This window comes from Vanellus vanellus, assembly GCF_965231255.1.
Source record: "Vanellus vanellus genome assembly, contig: HAP1_SCAFFOLD_59, whole genome shotgun sequence".
NCBI lineage: Eukaryota > Metazoa > Chordata > Aves > Charadriiformes > Charadriidae > Vanellus > Vanellus vanellus.
This window is the reverse complement of record NW_028127359.1, coordinates 869,079-892,887: the sequence shown is the minus strand read 5'-3', so window position 1 is coordinate 892,887 and position 23,809 is coordinate 869,079. Positions and strand designations below refer to the sequence as shown.

The window sequence follows — 23,809 nt, the reverse complement described above, 5'->3', positions numbered from 1 at the left end:
CGGGTAAAATGGCCCCGTGCGGCCGCCCACCCTGAGCCTTCAGCCTCACCTGGCCAGAGACCTTGTCCTCTTCTTCTTCTGCAGCTCCGAGATTTCCCTGAACTGCGGTGTTTTGCTTTGAGTCGGGCTCGGAGCAGCAGGAAAGGGAAAACCGGGAAACCCCACTGGAACCAGAAAGAAGACACCTCCTCAGAAGAGCGTCGCTGTGACGCTGCCAGACCACCCAGGGACACGCAGGGGGTGCTCAGGCCTCTTCCCAAAATGTCTGAGGGTTGGACATTCTGCTCCTCTAGCAGCCCCATCGTGTCTTCCCCAACACCAGCCCCATTTCCAATGTGGTTTTCCGACTTCGTCATCATCATGATGGTCAGGAAGGAGGAGCCGGGTGGTGCCGGGGAGGGGACAGGTGTCATTTCTGAGGGGAAGAGGGGGAGGAGAAGGCCTTGGCCCACCATCCTCCCACTGTACCCTTGGGCACATCCCACCCCGGGGCTCTCTTTTGGTGACACCAACAAATCGTTAGGACAAAAGGCCCTCAGGAGTTGGCCTGAAGCTTTGGGACAAGTCGGAGCCTTTTGGCGCTCAGCGTTGGCCATTTCCCCACAACATGGCAGAAGTTGGCTGCCCGTCCCATGGAGAAGAGCTGGGAGCTGCTTTACCTTTCCCACCTTGCTGGAGAGGTGGCAAACTGTCTTTTCTCGTCTGCACATCCTCACCAGGGACTTGTCTCGAGGTCTTGAGGAGAGCCCTGGGTGGGTGTTTGGGCACACACTCCATCACAAACCTGGAAAGAAGGAGAAGACACCCATATGACCCATGGCACCACCAGCACTTGCCACTTGCTGCGGCCATTTGCCCGCAGGCAGAGTTTGGCATTGCCATGAAGGCCATTGACTTCCCAAGTCTACCACATCCCATCCCCAAGGACGGGCCTGGGAAATGGAGTCGCCCAGCAAAGAAGTCCAGGCCGCCACGGGAAGAAATGTCACCCAAATTCCTCTGTCTTTCCCCTCAGAGCTGCCTTATGGGAGTGACTGCGGCCTGGGGACATCATCAAGAGTCGCCGCCTGGTGTCCCCAGGACACCCGCAGCGGCACAAGGAAGAGATGCTACCTTGGGCGTTGGCATCAAAGAGCGGCTACAGCCGCCAACTTACTCACTTGGGAAAGAGGATGACACGGCCGGAGAAGCTCAGTGAGGCCACGGGTACCACTGGGGACACAATCATGTCCAGCAGATGGGGGACCTGCAATGGAGGAACACAAAGATTCAGGACATCCTCAAGGTGGTTGAAGCACTGCACACTGGAGGATGCCAAAGACAGCAGGACATCCTCAATGTGGTTGAGGGTCTCAGTGTTAGAGGAGGCCAAAGATGGCAGGACATCCCTCAACGTGGTTAAAGCACCCCACATTGGAAGAGGCCAAAAACGGTGGGACATCCCCCACATGGCTGAGGCTCTCAAGTGTCGGAGGAGCTTGAGGCAGCAAGTGTTGGCAGGACCGTAACTCTCACCTGGACCGAGTGGCTGAACGTGTCCTGAGGGACCCCACACAAGCAGTGCCAGAACACTGCCGTGGGACCGCACGCACCACAGAGAAACCAAAATGCTTACCTTGAAGACAACCTTCTCCAAGTTCTCCTTCCCAGACAGCCTCTCCAGGAAGCTGCGGTAGAATATCACGCGCACTTTCGTGCCTTCGATGAGGAGCACCCCCACCTCCCTCAGGATGAGGGCCACATTCTCCCCCTTCCCCAGGCAGTGCGAGAGGAGGGTCGTGGTGCCTTGGATGCAGTCCACCACTTTCTGCCGGGACACGGCGGCTGCCACGGCCACCTTGGAGTACTTGAGGGGCTCCAGCTCCTTGTTGCCTGGAAGAACCACAGGAGAAGGATGGAGAGGCTCACCCGGTGGCCCGTGTCCTACAGCTTGTGTGTCACAATCATTGCATTGCCCCAAAAAAACTCAAACCCACTCAATTATTGGACTTTGGAGTTGCTTCAGACAAGATGACCATGCAGTCAGCCATCTTACCGGGCAGGTAGTCCTTGTTGTCCATCAGGTTGTGGACAACAGCAAGGTTCCTGGCCAGGTGGAACACCGGCTTCTGGATAGTCACGGTTTCATCTCCGACCTGGACGCGTTCGAGGACAGTGCCGAAGGAGCCAAGGGTGGGAATTCGGACGCCCTGCAAGTGGACGAGAAGGGTGGGAGGGTGAGGACTGGCTAGAGGGAAGATCTGGAGGTGACCTCCCCCATCCAGGGATGGTGCTTGAGGCTGGATCCTGCCCTCTCCCACCGTTTGGAGGCACGAGCTGGGCGGTGGGGAGAACTTTGGGGAGGAGATGTTGAGTCCTTCCCCTCCTCAGGAGAAAAAACCAGCACTGGAGTTTGGGCAGAACCAGGACGAGGCCATCCCGGGGGGGTCTCCAGCGACCTGGATCAGCCCTACCAGAAGTGACACCAACATTGCACAGGCCCCGTTTGGCCATCAGTGGGGACTTTTGGGGTGAGATTCCTGTTTTCTGAGGAGTTGAAGGGTGAGAGCAGGCCACGCCCCAGGGGGATCCCACCACCCCTCATGGTGCATGAGGAGGACGCGGGTGTTGCACCACCTTGTGGAGCAGGAGTTGGTCTTGAATGTAGCCAGCCACTGCATCCCAGACGGCCGTTCGCTCTGAAAAAACAAAGAAGAACCAGGTCAGGCCCCATCTCCACCAGCTCTCAGGTCCACCCCAAACATCTCCCCCTTGAGCCGCGACGCGGTGGCAGACGCCAAGTGTCAGGGCTGGCTCCGAAATGGTGACAAGCCCTTGAGTCTTGGCTGCCGGAGAGGTGGCTGCGGTTGGCCGTACCTTCAGCGGTGACGCTGGACATAGCGAAGGTGTGCTCCATCCCATCCCAGAAGTCCATCTTGGTCCGCCTCACGCTGGCAGGTCGGTTCTTGGTGGCGACAGCCATGTTGGAGGTCATCTTATGGACGTTCCTCCAAAGTGTGGGACCCACCACCCGGTGGGCCCTTTTATACCCCCTGAGTGGGTGTGCCACGCACCTCTTGTGACATCAGGGTGACATGTTCATCGCTGATTGACTGACCGTGGTGACACGGCAACCGCCAACCTCTGGTGGGGTGGCCATTAGCAGGGAGAGCTTCAAGCAGCTCAGGATGCTCCAAGCCCCGTCCAACCTGACCTCGGACCTTCCAGTCATGGACACACAGATTGGTTTGGCTTGGAGGAGACATTTGAAGGTCCATCTCGTCCAACCTCCCCTGTCTTCGGCAGGGGCATATTCCAGTAGAGCAGGTTACTCAACGCCCCATCCAACCGGACCTTGGATACATCCACTCAGACCCACAGAATGGTTTGCATTGGTTGAGTTGGATTTTTGGGTGGTTTGGGTTCCAACAGACCAGGTTGGTCCCAGCCCTGTCCAATCTGACCTTGAACCCCTCCAATCAGACTCATAGAAGGTTTGGGTTGGTTGAGTTGGATTTTTGGGCTGGAAGGTTTGGGAACCAGTAGAGAAGGTTGGTCCCAGTCTCATCCAGCCTTACGTTGGACACTTCCAGTCATAGACCCACAGAACGGTTTGTGTTGAAGGGGACCTTTGAAGGTCCATCCAGTCCAACCTCCCCATCATCGGCTGGGACACCTTCCAGTAGACCAGGTTGGTCCCAGCCCCATCCAACCTGACCTTGAACACCTCCAACCAGACCCAAAGAACAGTTTGGATTGGATTTCTGGGTGGTTTGGGATCCAGTAGACGGGGTTGGTTGCAGCCCCATCCAACCTGACCTCAGACACTTCCAGTCATGGACCCAAAGACTGGTTTGGGTGGGAGGGGACCTTGGAAGGTCCATCCTGTCAAACCCCCCAATCACTGCAGTGGCCGAGAATAAAAGTAGTGCCACGAGTGGGGCGGGTGCTCCTGCGTTATTGTATCTCATCCTATTGTATTATTTTATCTCTTTCGTTTATTTTGTTTTTTCCTCTTGAGCTGTTGAGCAGAGATGGTTCTCGTGCTCTCTTCCCATCTCGGGGGGGTCGTTGGGCTGCGGCGTGGGGCTGCAGAGCCCGGGAGGAGAGGACAACCCCGAAGAAAAGGTCCCCTTGCCGCCCTCCACCAGCAGCGGTGGGATGGGTGCAGGGACCCTCCTGCCATCGGCTTATCCCGTCCCCTGCGGGAGCCTTTTTCTGCAGCAAACCGACCCAAACCGACAACGGCACGTTGGTGCTTCTTGCTAAATGGGGACGGGGGAGAAAACCAAATCTATCAGTTTGCTCTGTAAGGATGGAAGCAGCGCATCCCCAAACAGGGCCAAAATCAGGCGGCTTTTACAGGATGGGGTTTTGCAAAGCTGCTGGTGCCAGTGCCCCATGGTGATGGTCAGAGGGGGAAGAAACTGGTTGAGCCCTTAAAAAGAGGAAAAGACAAAGGCTCGGAGGAAGGGAAAGGTGCAGTGCCGGGGTTTCCTTGCTGCTGTTCCTCCGGGATGCCCGTGCGCGTCCCCTCCACGCTGCCCTCCGGGCAGGACCGTGCTCGCTGCTCCGGCTCTGCCTCCCTGGAGGGGAAAGGTCCTGGCGCAGGAGAGTCCCCATCTCTCCCCCCTTCCCAAAAGAAACTTTAATTACCGGAGAGGTACATTATTACGCCGGTGACCCACAGTGGCTGTGGGGCTGGGGGGCTGTGGTACCAGCCCTATTGCTGCCCTACCCTTAAAATGGAATTATACACTTCTAATATAGGACAATTTGGTTTTCTTTTTTCCATTTTGTTTTCCTCCCTGTAAAAGGAGGGAGCGGGGCTGAGCTTCACTCCCTCCTGGCAGGGACCGGGAGAAATGAGAAAATCAGGATCTAATTTCTCATTTTTCAAAAAGTCTCCATCTGACTTTCAGAAGCTTGAGACACTGGCGTTTTTATAATTTCAGTATGTTATACAGCAGAAGGCCAACACTTTTGTTAGATTCATGAAAAAGTTAAGAGCCCCTGGGAGATAGCCTCCCAGCCTGCAGTTCCTAGACACATCCAGGCTTACTACAACTGTAATTGAGAGCTGGAAATCTTTTTGCTGGTTTATCCACTGCACTTTGGCTTGTGCTCAGTAGCACTCCAGTGTCATATGCAAATCTATAGCCTGGGATGAGCCAGTGACTTGGAATCCACCATGACGCAAGCTACAGCAAAGACACACAGATATGCACAGTGAACATTGTACCTCTGAGTGGCTGCCAAACCTAGTATGCTAAGGGAATTAAGGCAGAATCTTACTATTGACAACTAAGCATTGCTTCAATCTTGCAAATGATGCTTTTTTTTCTCTTTTTTAACCTTCTTGCTTTAACTGACATATCTTGATATCTGTAGAAACCCGATTTCTTTCCCAGAAAGAAAGAAAATAGGACTCTGGACAATTAGAACATCTTCCTACTAATAGTAGAGGATGAACAGGACAACCTGCTTACACTATATCCTTCAAGCCACTTCCCACTGCTTAGGTTCATCTTGTATACTAATTGAGACCAGGCTCGCTCTTAATTTATTTTTTAAAAAGCCATCTCCTTATACAAAACATGTATTAAGCAAGAGTCTGCAATTTACCTTGGGCTGGTCACATCATGGGTATTATGGAACAACTTCTGTATCTTGTTGCTAGAAACAACTCCCACTTTCACCAGGTAGGAATAGGCTTCCACGTGAAAAGCCCAGAAGTGCTTCCCTTTGGCAATCCCAGTGTCGCCAATGATGTAATCCAGGGTTGCGTAGCATCCGACCTGCATGCGCTCAGACCCCAGCAGTAGAGGAAATCCAGCCCTACTTTCCACAGAGGTTCTTCCTGGGTTCAGCAGGAGATGTTCACTGTTGTACCCGCATTTGTCATCAAAAAGAAAACTGAGAACTGAAAAACAGCATCCCAAAAAATTTTCTCTTAGTTAAGTATTTCTGTGCTTATAAACTATATTTTAAGTCATGCTGGCACTAGAATTCCTCGCTTTTAAAGGCTACCAGGAACATTACGCAAGCTAACACAGTCTCAGTATGCTACCTACTTAACCTGTTTGTTAACAGTGCTTTTAAACATTTATACAACCGGTAACAGTGTAGTAGAAGTCTGGGAGCTACTGGAAACCACCTACAGCTCTTAACACCACCAGCAGCTCGTGGACATAAGAAAACCCAATACCTGGGGCTGGAGGCGTACGCAAGATAACTTCTCGGCTCCAAGGGCTAGAGATGGATCCTTTATATCCTCGAACTCTGAAGGCATAGCTGCTGTCGTCATCGAGATCAGATATTACTTTGCTCTTGCTGCAAACTTCGATCTCCTGCCACGTTGTACTCTCCTCTTCTCTATTAAGCTTATGATACTCAAGAACATAGATAGCAGCTGAGTCTGTCTTCCCAGGGCATTCCCAACTGATCAGAGCTTTGTTGTACATTTTGCTCTGCTCTTCATTGATTTCTGGTATTTCTAGACCTGGAATGACAGAGATTCAGGAGAAAAAAACCTCAAATGTAGATACATGTTGTTTTAGAATTAAACACAGAAGCCCTTTGTTGAGTGGCTACAGCACTGGGGGGACAGTGGGGGGGGGGAAATCTGACTCAGTCAAAGAGTGCAGATGAGGACGGGTCTGTTCATGCACTTAAATCCTTTCTGGTTTTACTTTGAAAGTTGTATTATTTATTTTTGCTGGCAACTAAAAAACCATATAAAAACCTATTCTTTTCTGTCATGCAATCACGACAAAAAGCTGCTAGGAAGACCTAGTATTACTTAACTACAATATTTTGGAAGCCAATGTAAACTGGTTCTGAATGCCATGGCATCTTAGCTTCTTTATCAAAGCTGAAGCTAGCATTGCTGCCAGGTAATGCCTTGAGAATCACAGAGGCAGAAGGGACAATGCAAGTCACAAGATTGAGTTCTGCAACTGCAGCCCTGCACAAGTTTTGCCTCTTTCCAGAGAAGCCCTTAAAGCTATAACTCAAGAAAGACATGATGCTCTCATAATTTACCATTGGAATGGAAGGACAAGTCACCAAGGATCTCTTCTTGCTTGGCTATGTCCATCACAAAGTCCTCGAAAGTAGTTTCAGCTGCTGGCTTGAAGCTCTTCAGAGATTCAGTAGCTTTTTGGATTCTGAAAGCACAGAAGCAGAGGGATGGCAGAAGAGGGAAAAAGGAATTCACATGGGTGTATTCCTTAAAGCAAAACCGCTAGGTTTTGCTTTAAAAAAAGTTCTCTTTTCAGGTACTTACTCACGTGTCCCAGAAACTTGTCTCTCTAGACAGAATTAAAATGCAAAATTTAAAGGCCTTTTGTACATCAGTGTAAAGATAACTAACAGGGAATCTTTTGGTTGGCAGAGCATTTTAACAATTTGGGGCATTACATTCAAAGAACAAAATAGGTGTGAAGCGCTAATGGAGCACAACTATTCAGATCAAAGAGTTTAAAGCCAGAAGAGACCTGTTAGATTAACTTGCAAATACCCGATGCAATCTCTGAGCAAAGGACTGTATCAGTGAGCTGAATGGGTTACCCTTCCACTGCAGTCCTACTGAAGAAGGCTAGGCGTTGGCGCAGGACAGAGCCCCTCCTCTGGGCTGTTTTTTAACGCACACTGTAATATAGGAATTTCTACTGAATGGTACCGGGACCGCCTCTGAGGCTCTGCAACACAAAGTACTTGCATTCAGTACTTTCCTAGCAGGTGTCCAAAGAATATGACTGACCAGACATCCCTGGAACAGTACCTGTACCTCAAACGGAAGATAATTAATAAGATACCTGACATGAAGTTGTTTTGCTGTTTGAACAAAACAAGATGGATCGGTTTCTTTAAGCAGTTCTTGAGCAAGTCCTACAAGGCCATTATTTTCCAGGAGCCCTTGAGATTCTTCTGCTTGTGTTTGCAATTTTTCCAGCCTTAAATTCTTAGAAGCTTCAATTGCCCTAAGAGCTGCGGATTTCTTCTCTTCCAGGACATGAGATAATTTCTCAAAACTCTGAGATGCTTCTTCTTTAGCTCTTTCACTGTTGCACTAGGAGGGAACAAAAGACATTTTAGACGGATCCCACAGCACTGTGGCTGTGTACAGAAATGTACTTAGGGTTGTTCAAGAGATCAGAGCAAACTAGTCATCTGTTTGACTGACAAGACTAACGAGCTTTGTTATGCTCTTCAACACTGAAAATGCAATCAGCACTGCACCCAAGCTAGTAAGCGTCTCCTACGTTAACACAGAGAGGAAAGAGCAGGAAATTATTCCTCCGATTATGTATTGAGTTACGCACAGCGTTTGTCTAAATAGTTCATGGAAAAGCACTGTAAAAGCAAGTCAGCGTCTGAAGTCTTCATGCCCAAGACCTAGGTGCTCTTCCACCTTCCCCAGTCACCCTGAACTGGGAGTCCAGCCCAGTTTCTCCCCTATGCCCTGTAGTGCCACCTCTGATGAGTGCCCTGGATAAAAGGAACTATGAAGCACAAAGGCCATCTGCAGCAAGATACAGGCAGGGCCAGGAGCTCCTGCCAATTTTTGCCATTGCGTTTTTCAGCTCGTATGTGAGCTCCCAGCTCTGACTCTTCTGCAGGGAGATTTTGCCCTTAATTCTGACTTCACTGCAACATCCTCAAGGTAAACAGACAGCATAAATTGTGCAGCACCACTCATATGCAAGAGCTGTAAGTCTAACCCACCTCTCTTTGGGTAAGGTATCAAATAAGCTTTATGTCAATTAAATTCACAGCAGCACCCAAAACTTAACTTCCCTCTGTAGGTTGCCCAAATTTCCCACACTGTCAGGATTAGGTCTTACCGTCTGTGACTCAGAACCAACACAAACTGTTCAGAAATGGTTTTGCTGGCTAACAAAAAAAAACCCCAAAGGATCTGGAACACTTCACTGTTCCATTTGGAGTCCCTGCTGTGTCCTTGCAAGGTCCATCCCCAGACAACCCACAAGCCACTCTCACCTCTGTTTCTTTCAGCAGCAGATCCAGCTGCGTGATGCGAGCTTTCACCTGGCTCTCCTTACTGATGAGGTACTCGATATCTTTTGAAAGCTTCTCCTGTTAAAATAAAACAGCAAACTGGCAGGCAGAACAAGGGCATCCCACCCAAACTGACAACAAGCACAGGTGGGCCACCCAGCCAGCACTCAGTTTCTGTAGTTACGAGGACAAGAGCCTGCCATCAGTTATGAGCAGCAACCCTGCGGAGAACTGCTCAGTGACCCGCCATGACTGGCCCGGGACATCAGGCCACTGCCATGTGCAGGACTGGTGGCACAGCCTCTGAGGAGAAGAGGTGACAGCCTCAGCTGGCTCATCCTTCCCCAGCCACAGCAGTCACCTTCTCTCTTAGGCTAGGAACACGAGTCTTCAAGACATTACCAGAACTAATAGAAAAGCCTCATAGGTTATTAACTCATCTGTAGTAAGGTTTGCTAGAAAAATGAGTGGTTGGAAACTTGAACTTAGGAGTGTCTCTGCACTTCCTTAGTTGCAAGAGTTAACAGCTGTACAGGAAAAGCCTTGCAAACAGGCGAGGAGGCCAAAGAGCAGAAGGCAGGCTGGGATGGGCTTTTTTTTTTTTTTTTTTCCTCTCCTGTGAGCAAGAGAGGAAGCAAAGGAAGAAGAGGAGGCAGCAGCAATCATTCTTTAATAACAAAGCAGTGCTTGCAAGTCTGCCCTGTTGTATGGTGCTTAGGGAATCAACAGCTCTGCAACTTCAAAAACATACAGCGTCCCAGCAGATAACTGCCGATGCAGATTCTTCAGGAGTGCTTCTGAAGTATAAGCTAACCCAAGCCACAAGGACACTTGCCTTAAAAAAGCCAGATTGTAAACCATTAACTTCTTAAACCTTCTGCATTGGTCAGTACTGATGCACAGTTGGCTAACATAAGGTGGAAGCGCTTTTAAGGGGTTCTGTTTGAAGCCTCATAGAAAATATAGTTTAGTTTCTTAGCCGCACACTATGTCACACTAATATATACATTAACAGATGTTGCACAGCAGCATGCCTCATGACTCGTTCAGTGTCCTCCAAACACACGTCCTGGCATCCTGCCAGGGGAAGTTTGCCCTTAAACCCGAGGCTCAGTGCTCTTCCCCCTTCTTAAGGCCAGGTCCAACAATATTTACTTTTACCTTAAGGGTTTTGTAGGCAGTGCTTATGGTTGTTACTCTGTGGTTTGCATGACATCCACCCAGTTTACATAGACGACAAACAGGCCTTCTGCAGGTTTCACAGTACATGTTTACCCTCTCCATTTCATGTTCTGGACACATCAAAATCTGGAAGAAAAAAAAAGAGAGCAGAGAGAATGCAGGTGTCCTTCCAAAAACGGAGGTGCTCAACAAACCGCCAAAACACTCAATTATCCCACAGCAGCGTCTGACTTATCAGTGGGTATTTTTTATATTGTTTATCTTCCACCTTTTACATTTGTCCATGCCAGTGAAAGCCAGCAGATGAAAACAAACAGTTTCACCAGGTTTACAGTGAGTGAACCTGTAGCAATGTCTGTGTACACATCACATAGCCTCCATACTGCAATCAACCATTTTGCTAATCCCTGAAGCTGTCTGCACACCTCAAGCTCCCCGCACTCCAGTTCGGAGATGTAAATGCAATACAGAACATGTCCACCCTGTCAAATTTAACCCTGTTCACACCGGCATCTCTTGAAACAGCTATCAACTGTTTCTTAAAGCAAGAGTTGACATAATACTGTAATGACTGAGGTCTAAGCTAGACTCTGACCAGCCACATAGCCATTGCTCTTGGAGCAACAAATGAAACGCAGCCACCACCACCAGTCACAGCCATCTTAAAGACAAAAGGCCCCAGTGTTTCAATTTTTCTGTCTGACTCCAATTACAAGTTGCTCATGCTGAGCGCTAATTCCAGCAACAGCTTAAACAGCACTGTAAAAAACGTGGTGTTCACTAAAACTCATCTTTCAAAAACTGAGCGTGTTGAAATAACTGCTCAAAGAGGGAAAAAGTGCCGCTCAACTCCAAGATCATGCAACAGATAAAGCCATCTAAAAGGCACATAAAGTAGCATAAACACGGACACTCAAAGCTAAGGTTGCAGACCATCTCCAAAACCAACTCTCAAGCTCCAAATGTTATCTTAGGCTATGGTGAAAAGCCCAAAGACAAAGGAAATGTTCAGGAAAATTAGCTGTGCAGGCAGACATCTCCAAAAACTGCAGTCATGCTGTTAGTCTGTGGAAGCAGTTTTTCCACAGCAGTGCACAGTCACACCTAACGGAAACTGCATACTTTTATTCATCTCCTCGTGTAAGTAAGAATTACAGCCTGCAAGCTAGAGACCGAAGAGGTCAGCAGATTACCTTGTCTAGTTCTCTCAGAATTCAAGAACAATCAGCCCAGTATCTGCTTCTCCCATCCCCACCACACACGTTACAAAGTGCTCTCCAGTCTGGTTGTGAATGAAAGCGGGTTTATGAAAGGTGGGTTAACCTTGACCAGCAGCCAGACAACAACCAAGCTGCTCACTCGCTCCCCGTCCTCAAGATGATACGAGGGGAAAGATGATCATGGGTCAAAACAAAGACAGGGAAATCACTTACAAATTATCTGTTCATTGCCAAGTCAAGTAGACTTGGATAGTCAGAAACTATGACTAAATATTTTAGACCATTCCCCCACCCCACTTTTTTTTTTTTTCCCTAGGCTCAAATTACTCCTTCATTTGCATTTGCATTTCTTCTTCTCACTCCCGCCTGGAGAGGCACACGAGGGATGGGAAATGGAGGATTACAGTCAGTGCATAACACTCCATCTCTGCTACTCCTTCCTCATTATAAGTTTCCTCTCTTCATCACAGGTCCTCTCCACAGGAGACCAAGGTGTTTGTGGCCAAGGGGATCTGTTCTCATTTCTTTCTGTCTTACTTTTGTCCTCTACACTCACAGAATGGGTGAGGTTGGAAGGCACCTCTGGAGACCGTGTAGTCCAAGCCCCAGCTGAGGCAGGGTCAGCTACAGCAGGTTGCTCAGGACCTTCTCTCGGTGGGTTTTGAATAACTCCGTTATTAGAGACTCCACCACCTCTCTGAGACACCTGTTCCAGTGTTTGTTCACCCTCAAAATTCAAAGCTCACTGGGAACTCCTGAGGCTTTGGAAGATCTCCATTGGTGGAGAGTTAACAACCTCTTTGGGCGGTTGCAGTGTTCCAGTGGTTCCAGGGTTTGACAACCTTCCGAGTCTACTCACTGGGAACTCCTGAGGTACAGTTGGCTCCCTTGCCTTCATTCCCTCCCATCAGGCATTGAGACACCTTAATAAGGTCTCCCTGAGCCATTTTTTCTCCAGACTGAACAGCCCCAGATCTCTCAGCCTGAAGAGGACTTCAGGTGTGTAGGGGCCATCGTGTCCACAGGCAGGTCCATGAAACTCTCCACGACAGCGGAGACAGGAGATGTGATGGGACACCGTACCACAGACCTATGGCACATCCTCCGCTTGAACAGCAGGTAACCGTGGCTGAAGAAGACACCAGAGGGGAAGGAAACACTGGAAACTCTTGGGGAGAGTGAAAGAGGGAACGGGGAAGGAGGGCTAAGACAACAGTGACAGGAAAGGAGAAGAGACAAATTGTCCCTTCCCAGGGGCGGGCTCACAGGACACAGCCAAGGGGGGTGAAGATGTCTATAAGAGCGTCCCACCCTGTGCCTGAGCTCTGCTTCCAGCAGCAATGGCCCAAGGAGCTGCTCAGACATGCAAGTTTATGCACCTACCTTCAGACAGCGCTGAGTAAGAAAGCAAGGCCTGGAGTTACTAGGAACCAATTAAGGAAGCTAATTATGGCCTTCAAGCATGAACTGAAGTCCTCCAACTTCTCCAATAACCAAAGCACCCACTGAACCTTGCTCCCAGACAGAACCGCTGTCCTGAGGATAACAGTTATTGCCCACCATGTCAGGGATGAGGTGGACTCTCCTTCCCAGGCCCAAGGGGGTTAAACCCACACCTTAGACTGAAATAACGACTTTTCAGAGCAGCACTGGCACAGTTGGAAGCCCATCATCACCTGAAGGGCTCTGAGCTTTGCACCAGGCCAGTGCCCCTGGACGCCACGGCCGCGGCACGAGGAAGCAGTGACTCGGGGCACTTACAGTCACCGTGAGGTTCTCCCAGGTGATGCCAGACACATTGATCTTGTTGCTCTCCCAGAACTGCAGGGTTTCGTTGCTGGGATGGGTCGGTGCCTCACCCTTACAGCTGGGAGGAGAGAAGCCAAGACAGAGGTGAGGGGAAGGCGATGGAGGTGCAGCCCTGAGCACCTGCCAAGGGGCAGCGGCACTTTAGGAGGAAGAAACCCACTAGGAGATGGTGAGGAAGTCCAGCTTGCTGTGCGTGTGCACAGGGTAGGCCTCTCGCAGGTGACTCAGCTTCTCCAGAGCCTCATAGATGAAGATGATGCAGATGAGGCAGGCGAAGGCTTCTTCGGTGAAGCGGGTGATGTAGCACACCAAAGAGCTAGCGTCAGTGGCCACCAGCACCATGCAGAAGAAGGCGGTCCACAGCCCAATGCACGCCCGTAGAGAGAGGTAGAAGAGTGCGTAGTCCCTGGGAAAGCAAAAGAAAACGCAGGGTGGAAAGGGCAGCAAGAGGCTCCGAGCCGTGCCTTCCTTTGGGGAAAGTCGGCAGCAATTCAGGAGCGTGTCAAGGCTGCGCATGGTAAATGCAGTTTCCACGTCCTACGACAGACAGCCTCGGGGCTGCGGCGCAGGGTGTGGGCCCGCAGGAGGAGAGGCCAATTAGTTAATTATCATTCTTTAACAATTACCTTGTGTTAATGCCTCGGAGGCTAATTGAGGTCAGGTCCCTGTTGTGGAAGGTGGTGTTCTCCCACATCACCCCGATGCCCTAACAGCGAAACCGGCTGGGTTTGCACCCAGTTACCTGCTGCCAGCAAGTTGGGGCTTCATAATAAATTTAATTGCAATAAGAGAGGTTAATCTCCCATCACAGTTGCCACAACAGAAAGACTGTCATGGAAAATATCCATTTTGCCTGAAAAGCTCCTGCTTTTTCAAAAATCATCAAAACATTTGACCAGAGAACTGTTTGGATATGTGGGTAAAATATATTTCCACTTCCAGCAAAAAACATGCAAAAAAGTGCCCGAGTTTGTACTGAGAGGAAAGCAAATCTTCCCTCATTCCCAAACCAGAGTCATTTGTCTCATCTTCCCTGTGCAGCCCATCTCGGGCATCCATATCCTTGTGGTTTCTCCTCCTCCTGCTCTTTCACTTTAACTCTAAAAACCCTGAACCACCCATCCATCCTTCAGAGACCGAGGGCTCCTGCACCGTCACATACTAAAGCAGCAGCGCGTGATGTCTGTGACACAGAAGACAACTTAAATCTACCAACTACCACTAAGAAAAACATCTTTTCTCCATCCCTGCCTTCTTCTGAAGGCGCTCGCAGCACCTGGCCGCAGCAGCCAGCCTTACTTGCAGAATTTGTAGAGGATCTTCTCGAACACGAGGACGGGGCCGGTGCTGCCGAGGATGGCGAGAGGTTGGCCAGCAAAGAGGAAATACACCACGCCGGTCACGGATGCGCCCAGCAGCGACTCCATGGCACTCTGTCCAGGGAAGAGAGGCAGCAGCGAGTAATTAAATCATTAGAGGGAAAACCACAAGTGCAAATTCACTGCAGCAAGGACTTTTGCATGAGTGTTGTCCTCCCTCGTGCCACCCAACAGAGAGAGGTGCTCACTATGTGGCTGTTGGTCGCCTCCCCCAGCAGTCCCCCAAAGGTGATTGATGATGGGGGACATGCAGGCACAGTAGAGGAAGAGGAAGGACGCCAGACACTGCAGGCTCAGACCATCCCGAAAGTCCCTCCAGAACCAGGGGGCTTTTCGCTTCACATCCCGGATCAAACCTCCAAAGAGCCTGGAGGAAGGAAAAAAAATTAAACCATTTTCGTGGAAGACCACGTTAAGTTTTCTTGGCTGAGGAAGGACAATCGCAAGCACAGAGTAACTTCCATTGCTAAAAAGAAGTCTCCTTCTCCCATTTTAGCCCCAGTAGAAACTGAGGCATACCAAAAAACCACAGAATCACAGAATAGTCAGGGTTGGAAGGGACCTCTGGAGATCATCTAGTCCAACCCCCCTGCCAGAGCAGGGTCACCTACAACAGGTTGCACAGGACAGCGTCCAGGCGGGTTTTGAACATCTCCAGAGTGGGAGACTCCACAACCTCTCTGGGCAGCCTGTTCCAGTGCTCCACTACCCTCAAAGTGAAGAAGTTCCTCCTCATGTTAAGATGGAACTTCCTATGTTCAAGCTTGTGCCCATTACCCCTCGTCCTATCAATGGGCACCACTGAAAAAAGACTCCTCCCATCCCTCTGGCATCCTCCCTTTAAGTATTTGAAAGCATTAATAAGATCCCACCTCAGTCTTCTTTTCTCTACACTAAAGAGACCCAAGTTCCTCAGCCTTTCCTCATATGAAAGATGTTCTAATCCCCTAATCATCTTCGTAGCCCTTTGCTGGACCCTCTCCAGCAGATCCCTGTCTTTCTTGAACTGGGGAGCCCAGAACTGGACGCAGTACTCCAGATGCGGCCTCACCAGGGCAGAGTAGAGGGGGAGGATGACCTCCCTCCACCTGCTGGCCACACTCTTTTTGATGCACCCCAGGATGCCATTGGCCCTCTTGGCCGCCAGGGCACATTGCTGGCTCATGGTCATTCTGTTGTCCACCAGGACTCCCAGGTCCCTTTCCACAGAGCTGCTCTCCAGGAGAGAGTCAGCCCCCAACCTGTACTGATGCGTGGGGTTATTCCTCCCCAGATACAGTACCCTACATTCACCCTTGTTGAATTTCATTAGGTTCCTCCCTGCCCAACTCTCCAGCCTGTCCAGGTCACGCTGTAAAGCAGCACAGCCTTCTGGCCTGTCAGCCACTCCTCCCAGTTTAGTGTCATCAGCAAACTTGCCGATGGTACACTCTATCCCTTCATCCAGATCATCGACGAATATATTGAACAGGACTGGACCCAGTACTGACCCCTGAGGGACACCATTTGTTACTGACCTCCAACTAGACTGCACCACTAACCACAACCCTCTGAGCTCTATCTGTCAGCCAGTTCTCAATCCACCCCACTGTCCATCCTCCAACAAAAGAAACCCTCCAACAAAAAGAAAAAGAGACCAAACCTGAGAGCCCGTCCCCTCTTACTGCAACAGTCCCTCACTTTGAGAAGCAGCACAGCTCTACCTGGAGGTACTTACACATCTGCTTCCACCCCAAAGCAAGAAAACCTGTGTGCAACCACGCTGCGGCTGAGCCCAGCTGCCCAAATCTCCCACCCACCCAGCCCAAGGGACCAAGCTGGTAACCTGGAGCCCCTTCACTGACCCACTTCACCCCAAAACTCTGCTAGAAGGGAGGTGTGCACTCAGATTTTAGGGGCAAAGAGAAAAACACCCCACCAAACTATTGCAGTTCACACCTTCCTGTCCACTCCAGTTCAGGACCGCTGTGTTTCTCCGGCTTGCTGTGAGAAGCACTGTCATCGAGAGCTTCTGGCACCTTCCTTTTTTCCTGGTAAAATGGAAATAAGATAAAGATATGTCTTTTAAGCCACTGGCTTGTTTTGCTTTTTGGGCTGGGTATGTGACCTGTAAATTTGGGCCCCTGAGCAGCACCCCCAGCCGTGCTGCCCTCCTGCCCATCCCCATCGTGCCTCCTTCTGCCGCATCACCCACCTGCGAAGGGACGTTTCTCGGGGGCTCAATTTGGATGGAGGGATCCCACTCTCCTGGCGGCAAAACCATGACCTGATCCAGAAACTCATCGATGCCAGCCACCAGGTCAGCCCGGTTCTTGGCTTTATAGGCAACATCGTGGAAGACCTGCCGTAGGAGACAACCAGGTGAGAGGATGACCCATCTCGGATGTCCTAACCAGTGCAATAAGCTCTTGGCTAAATGCAAGGTCATTTTCCGCAAATCGCCTGTTGGAAATGGCAGGAAATATTCCCCCCAAAGGAAAAATCTGTGCATCACAGTATTTGTAACCATCTCCACCAGGCTCCCGTCCCCCATGGCACCCCACAGCCTTCTGCTTCAAGAGGAGAAGTTTCACTGGCCCTGGCAATGCCACCACTGGGGACAGCACGCTGGGGACCCTGGGGAGAAGGATGAGGCGCAGGCTGCAGCCCAGGTGGGATTTTAGCCTCCTGCAGGCAGCTAAGAGGGACAACAAACCCTCTTCCTCACTACTACAGAGACAGGGAGAGGTGAAGAAAGCCCCAAAAATGACCCGGAGATATCTCTGATCTCGTCACACCTCATCCGTCATCATAGTAGCCATGGACCTGCAGTTCAGCCTTTGCAGCAAAAGGAAGAATTCTCTTTTGCTAAAAGCCATCATCAAAGTGCTTATTCATCACTCCACTCAGATAATTATTTCCCATCCTAGATAATGACATTTTTTGCCCGATCTGGCGTTTCTCCTTCTCCATGGCTCTGTGCAAGCCTGGCCAGACCCGGGGGAGAGGGGCTAGCCCAATATTTAGGGCTGAACTGGTGCCAATCGATGGCCGCTTTGCATGTGAGCGTGACAGGCCGAATGCAGGTGTGGTAACAGGATTTATCCTCTGCCCGCAGACACCCCATCCCAGCGGGTGTAGTTCATCCTCGGCACCGAGGAGGATGAGCAGCACATTCCCCACCACTTGTTCACCAAGCTGGATGAGATCTTCCTGAAGGAGGGTGAAGATGCCGAGTGGAAGGAAACGGCAAGGTAAATCCCTGCTGCCAGCTGCGGTGGCGGCCGTGGGCTCTGCCTTCCGCTCTCTGGGACGCAAAGCTTTTGCAGCTGCAGGTGCCGATGCGCGGAGCCTTCTCCTCTTGCCGCCCCGTAGCTGCACCAAAGGGGTTGCAGAGCTGAGGCTGTTTTCTTGCAACGGGGCTGATCGTGCCCGATGTCCGCAGGTGGCTGAAGTTTGAGGAGGACGTGGAAGACGGCAGCGAGCGCTGGAGCAAGCCCTACGTGGCCATCGATTGGCACCAGTTCAGCCCTAAATATTGGGCTGGCCCCTCTCCCCCGGGTCTGGCCAGGCTTGCACAGAGCCATGGAGAAGGAGAACCATCTGTTCCACCTCTGCATAAGGATGGGCCACTTTCCTTCCCCACGTTTCCATTTTTAAAGGCAGGATCCCTCTAAGGAAGACCAGCCTCAATCCATTATGCCTTCAACTGCCTCCCAAATAATGCCACTTTCCCTCAGAAGAACAGCAAACCACACTAATCAGCCACACCTTGGACCTGCTTGCAGAGGACCCCGGCACCCACGCAGCCCCGAGGAGGCTCATGAATGCTGCGGGGGGACTTACAGTGGTAGCCCTGCTCCATCGGGGCACAGTCCTCCCGTTCCTTCTTCCGATGCTTCTGGCGGTGGGGTCAGTGGTGCCGGTGGCTTTGCCTCACCAGCGGCATCCGCATGCCCACGGACAGGGTGTGGTGGCCTGCAAAAAAAGCAGCGTTCTCATCACTCTCGATATTGCGGAGACGGTTGACGCCGCTGCCATGATTAAACCAGCACAGCCATCCCAGGAGGAAACACCAACTTCTCTTCATTTTAGTTTCACTGCATTCCTGAATGTCAGAGACCCGTCCCTTTTTCCAAGCCTGTTTTACTCTAACTTTGCAACAACAGAGCAACAACAAGCGATGGCTCCGGGTCACCTAAAAGTGCCCTGAAAGTATCAACCCTCGTCTCAAATTCCAGCTTCGGCTGGACAACACTCAGACCTGCTCATTAAGCAGCCACAGAAGGTAATTATTTTTAAAATCTTTGTCGGCACAAGGCGACAAGAGGAGATCCAATTAGTCCCGTGATAATGAAGTCTGGAACAAAAAAAAAGAAAATCACAGCCCTGTGTCTGCAGCCATCAAATTATTCTCCTGACCTCTCCAAGCCAAGAGCAGCCTCTGAGAAAACAAGCTGGGAACTGCCCAGCTCCGTGGCCAACACTCACACCACAGATGCCGCGGGGGCTTTGTCCCCTCTGTCTAAAAGCCACAACATTAAAAAAAATGTGAAAATAACTGTGCTTGTTTATTTAGAAGCACGCCACGTTTCGCTGCAGGTGATGCGTACACTGAGCACAGGACGCGGCAGGGACTTTGCGCAACGGGAAAATGCGTGGGGCTGGTGCCACCTCTCCCGACTCACCTTCCAGCTCCTCCTTCTCATAGTGAATATTGGCAACGGTGCTCGTTCTTCCCTGGTCCATCACCGCCTCCTCGTCGTGTCTCTGTTTAGCGAGAAGAAGAAGGTACAAGTTGGGGCCAGGTGAGGAGAGCTCCCTTACGTCCTCCCAGTCATCACCCATCCCCGCGGCCACGCGAGCCAACGAGCATCACACCTCTGCGTGTCTCCTCCTTCAGGCACAGCCCTAAAAACACGGACTTGGAGGAGGTTTTTTTTCCCCTGCCCAAATAAAACCACCTGTAATGTCACCTGTATTGTATACACCGTGAGTCTGGAAGGATTTACTAAAAGGGGAGACAATTGAGTGTTTCAAACCAAAACCAAACCTCCTGCTTAATTCTTGTGGTTCCTTTCGAAAAATTAAAATAGGGATTTCCAAACTGGGGGTGGGGTGGGGAGACCCAACCCCACACTTTTGAGCACAGCCAGTTTCATTCTCCAAACGTGATACCTGCAGGACTCACTAGATGGCACTTGGCCACAGGACATGGCCACCACCAACCTCCAAAGGCCCTCAGAACCTACAAGGGTGAAGCTTCGTCTTCAGCCCAACCAGGCTCAGGCTTCTCTTGCTGCAAGCCCGCTTTCCACACAAAACTGCATTTTTCTCCTCAAAAAAAAAAAGCCAAGGGCTGACAGCTAATGCCCTCCTTGGCTGAAATACCACTGCCAGCGCTGCACAAAGAGCATCTGTGCCTTAAAAGTTGAAGGAGAACTACAGGAGTTCTCTTCTCCCCTTGCCCCCGGGGCTGGGGAAGCATCACTGGGATCACCGCGCTCAAAGAAATAAAAAACCAACCACTTCTCACACTCGAGTCGCAACTGCAGCTTTGAAAGGGCCTCCAGGAAACCCTTCTCTTTAGAAAAGAGCAAAATACCGGAAATCTGCTTTTTATCCCCCAAATTCCTGCTTCGACCGAATGGCATCACCTGCCGCCGCGCAGCAGCGACGCTCGGGGAAGCTCACACCTCCCACTCGCCAGCCAATTTAACGAGCAAAAGGAACAAACGTTCCCATCTGGGAATGAGCTTTTTCTGGCCCCCAAGTACTTTGTCCTTCGCCGCCGCTGCCAGGTGCCTGGAAAACATCAAAGCATCGAAACTGGGCTGGGAAAGGGGATGGCGAGCTCACTTTTGAGTTTCGGAGCAGAGAGTGTTGTTCCATCTCAAGAAAACTTCTCCAAATTATTATTTTGCTGCAGCGTTTTTTTTGTCCCAGCAGGAGAGAGAGGGATTTTTGACTGTCCTGCCTCAGTTTACCTGTCTCAGTGCAACTCCTCCAGTTAGAAAGAAAAATCTTTCCCTGGGGAAGCATTGGTGTAATTGAGGATGAAGAAAAGTACAAAGCAGAGGTTCACGTCCGGCTTTGAGTCCTCCCGGTGCCGGGGGAGGCCAAAAGCATCGCACGAGCACGCAAACTTCCCACCTCGGCCCCCTCGTCCCGTCACACGCAAGCTGGACTGGCCACCAGCAGCAGGAGGGAGGATTAATGTAATTAATCTCGAGCAAAGTGTAATTAATAACACTGATCCCAGTGTTATAAGGGGATGAGGGGCCAAACTGGGGGAGCTGCTCTGGTGGCGGAGCAGGAGACCCCCCTCCTTGCCCCTCTCCATCTCCATCCTACCCAGACGAAGCCACCGGTCCTGTGGCTCCCTCCTTTGCTATCGTGGGGGTCAGCACCGTCCCCTGCGGGGACCCCTCTGGCTCCTGAGCCAGGATTTGGGCTGTGACGGGGACTGGACCCGGGAGAGGACACATCTCCAGAGCCCCAAAGTAGGGCTGTGAGGGGGGGACACACGCAGGTCACAGCTGAGCATCACCAGGACGTGACCGTCATCCCTTGCTGGCGGAGACGCAAATTCCTCTCAGTCTTTCCCGTGAGCTGTAATTTCAGGCCAGATTAATTAATTCCCCACCTCTCGTTTGCCCCCGAGAGCAGCTCCTGCAGCCAGGTCCCATGGGTGCAGCGGGGGGGCGGACAGGCTCTCCCCCAGGCTAAGGAAATGCAGAAAGATGGGGGGACCACCCAGCCACCTCCTGCCTGCACCCCAACACCAGGCGCATCCGGTGGGACAAGAGCTGAGGTGACCAGGTGGCATGGGGCTCTGTGGGGACAGTGGCCTTTGTCCCCCTGCTCTGAAGGGCCACAGCATCACCAGGGGGTCACATCGAGATGCGGAGGAGGGGACAAGGAGGGGGGGTCTGGTGGGGAGACCCCCAACAGGCATCGCCCAGGTGCCTCCCTCCCACACCCACCTTGGGTACCCCTCACCTCCCCCTTTGAGCCCCCACCCCTCCGCCTTGCAGATGCCTTACACCCCCCTTCAGCGGCCTGCTGCCCCCCCTCCTTGCACACCCCCAGCACCCCATTTTAGACACCTACCACCCTCCTTACCCCCTCCAACCTTGCAGATGCCCTTCACTCCCCTTTCCATGGCCCTCACAGCGCCCCGCCTCCCCCCCGTGCAGATGCTTTGCCTCCCCCATTTGCCCCCACCCCCTGCTCCCCCTGTGTTTCCTCCCTGCCATGGGAAATGCCGCAGTGAGCAGCCATGGAGCATCCTCCAGCCACACCGGCGGCACGGCCCGGCCCGCCCGGGGGTACCGGGCATCCCCCTCCCTGCCCCGGTGCCGCTGCCTCCCACCTGACAGCTGAGGACCCCATCGGCCCATTGCTGCCGGCGGGCATGGCGGGGCTGGGGGGAGATAATTGCTTGATAACGATACTCTTAAGACATCCAAACAAAACACCAACAAAAATCACTACCATCACAAAAATGAATAGGTTTCGCAATAGGCTTTGCAGCCGTCAGCTCAGGGCAAACTCAAAGCCATGCAAGATTTTGTTCAACCATCCGACTTCTATTGCCTCTCGTAGATTTCTGCCATCCAAGTAGAAGGCAAATTAATTTTTCTTATTTTCTCTTTTGACTGATTCCCTGTCCAATCAACACACCAAGGAGTAGATCGCATGTAATGCCATTCTCCGTGTTCTGCCGTCTTCCAAACTGAAGGGAACTGCATTCGAGAAAGTGCTCGAAAGCCCAGCAGTTATCACCTCTGTTTTGGACCCGCGCTTCAAGGAGATGCAGTTTCTCAGCCCCAGCCTGAGAAGCGAGCTGCACCAGCCAGTGAGAACCACGCTGTTGTGGGTTTGCAACCACCAGTCCCCATCTGCCACCCAGTCTGGGGTGCCAAACTCGGATTCCAAAGCCACAGGCACAGATGCCGGCAGCCAGCTGCCTGCTCGCAAGGACCCATGCACCAGCGCCCCATCTCAGAGCATCTATGACATCCTTTTGGGGTAGGACCCGAGGAGAGCATACCCGAGATCCACCAGCAACTGGAAAACTACATCCTGGAGCCCCTCTGCAAGCGCAGCACCAGCTGCTGCGCTGGTGGAAGAAGAACGAGCATCGCTTCCCGGCCGTGGGGCGGCTGAGCCAGCAGTACCTCGCCATCCCCACCACCGCCTTCCTGCCAGACCAGGCCTTTGCTGCCTGGGAAAGCACCCTGGAGCATCGGTGCACTGTCCTGGCGCCGGAGAATCTGGTCCAAATTCTGTTCTTGCATCCGCATTCTGATTTTTTAGAATGCACAATTTTTGGGATGGCGACTGAGAAATTAGCTCTTGTGGTTCCCATTGAAACACCCATTAATTCATACAACCAAAACCCAGCCAAATGAAAAGGCCATGTTAAACCTCAGCCCCGAGGGAAAAGAAATGTGCCCGACCAGGTGCTAAAAGGCACTCTGGCAAACCACCCCCCTCTCCAAACTGCAGTTTGCTCCAGGAAACTGACAAGTTTTCTTCCTCTGCAGCCTTAGCGAGGCTGTAGATTTTTCCACCCTGCAGGGAAAGAAACAATCCTCAAAAGCAGATGTTATTCTGCCTGCAAGGAAAGCTTTAAAATATTTTTCTTTTTTTAAAGGCAGAATGCCTAAATGGAACATCCGAGCTGGTTTCTCCATGAAAATAACACTTTGCACTTGCACAGCAAAGCAACGCTCATTAACCAATCTCGGAAAGCTTCGCAGGCATTAAGAAACACTCCAAGTAACACACCTGCGTGCACCCTGTAAGCACACGTGCAAAGAGGAATCCCCGTTTACACACCCCGGCTATATCAAACCGCACTATTTCCCTCACAAGCCATGATGGAAACGGGCCACGCTCCCATTCCTCGGCTCCAGAGCTCCGGCGATGCCGGGATCATGCCGACCCTCACCCGCTGCGGGCATCAGCTCTGCTAACACCCCGCTGATGGGTCAGCGACAGGAATCTGGGAGCAGGAAGGGGATTGTACCACCCAGGCTCCCCAAAATCCCACGCACTTAAGAGGAATGCGAATCTCAGGCTCCCCTAAGCCACCACATTTCTCACCGTGACCACTGCACTAACACCTAGAGCAGTTTTTAAGCAGCACGCACCAGGTTTAACCTCCACGCCTGAGAAAGTCCCTGTCCTAAGGGCTGCCGGTCCCCTCGGCCCAATGCAGGAGGCAGC

The 23,809-nt window shown here is 51.4% G+C and overlaps 1 protein-coding gene across 1 annotated transcript; it reads right to left on the bottom strand.

Annotated features, from left to right (window-relative positions):
- Positions 1–5,600: 5,600 nt before the first annotated feature.
- Positions 5,601–21,366, bottom strand: LOC309685338 (E3 ubiquitin-protein ligase TRIM36-like; the record flags this gene model as incomplete). The annotated part of the gene is made up of 7 exons (XM_082501116.1): positions 5,601–5,902; positions 6,188–6,481; positions 7,024–7,148; positions 7,800–8,053; positions 8,986–9,081; positions 10,165–10,311; positions 21,358–21,366. 7 exons carry the CDS (start codon positions 21,364–21,366, stop codon positions 5,601–5,603), a joined length of 1,227 nt encoding a protein of 408 aa, XP_082357242.1.
- Between the last annotated feature and the right edge of the window lie 2,443 nt (positions 21,367–23,809).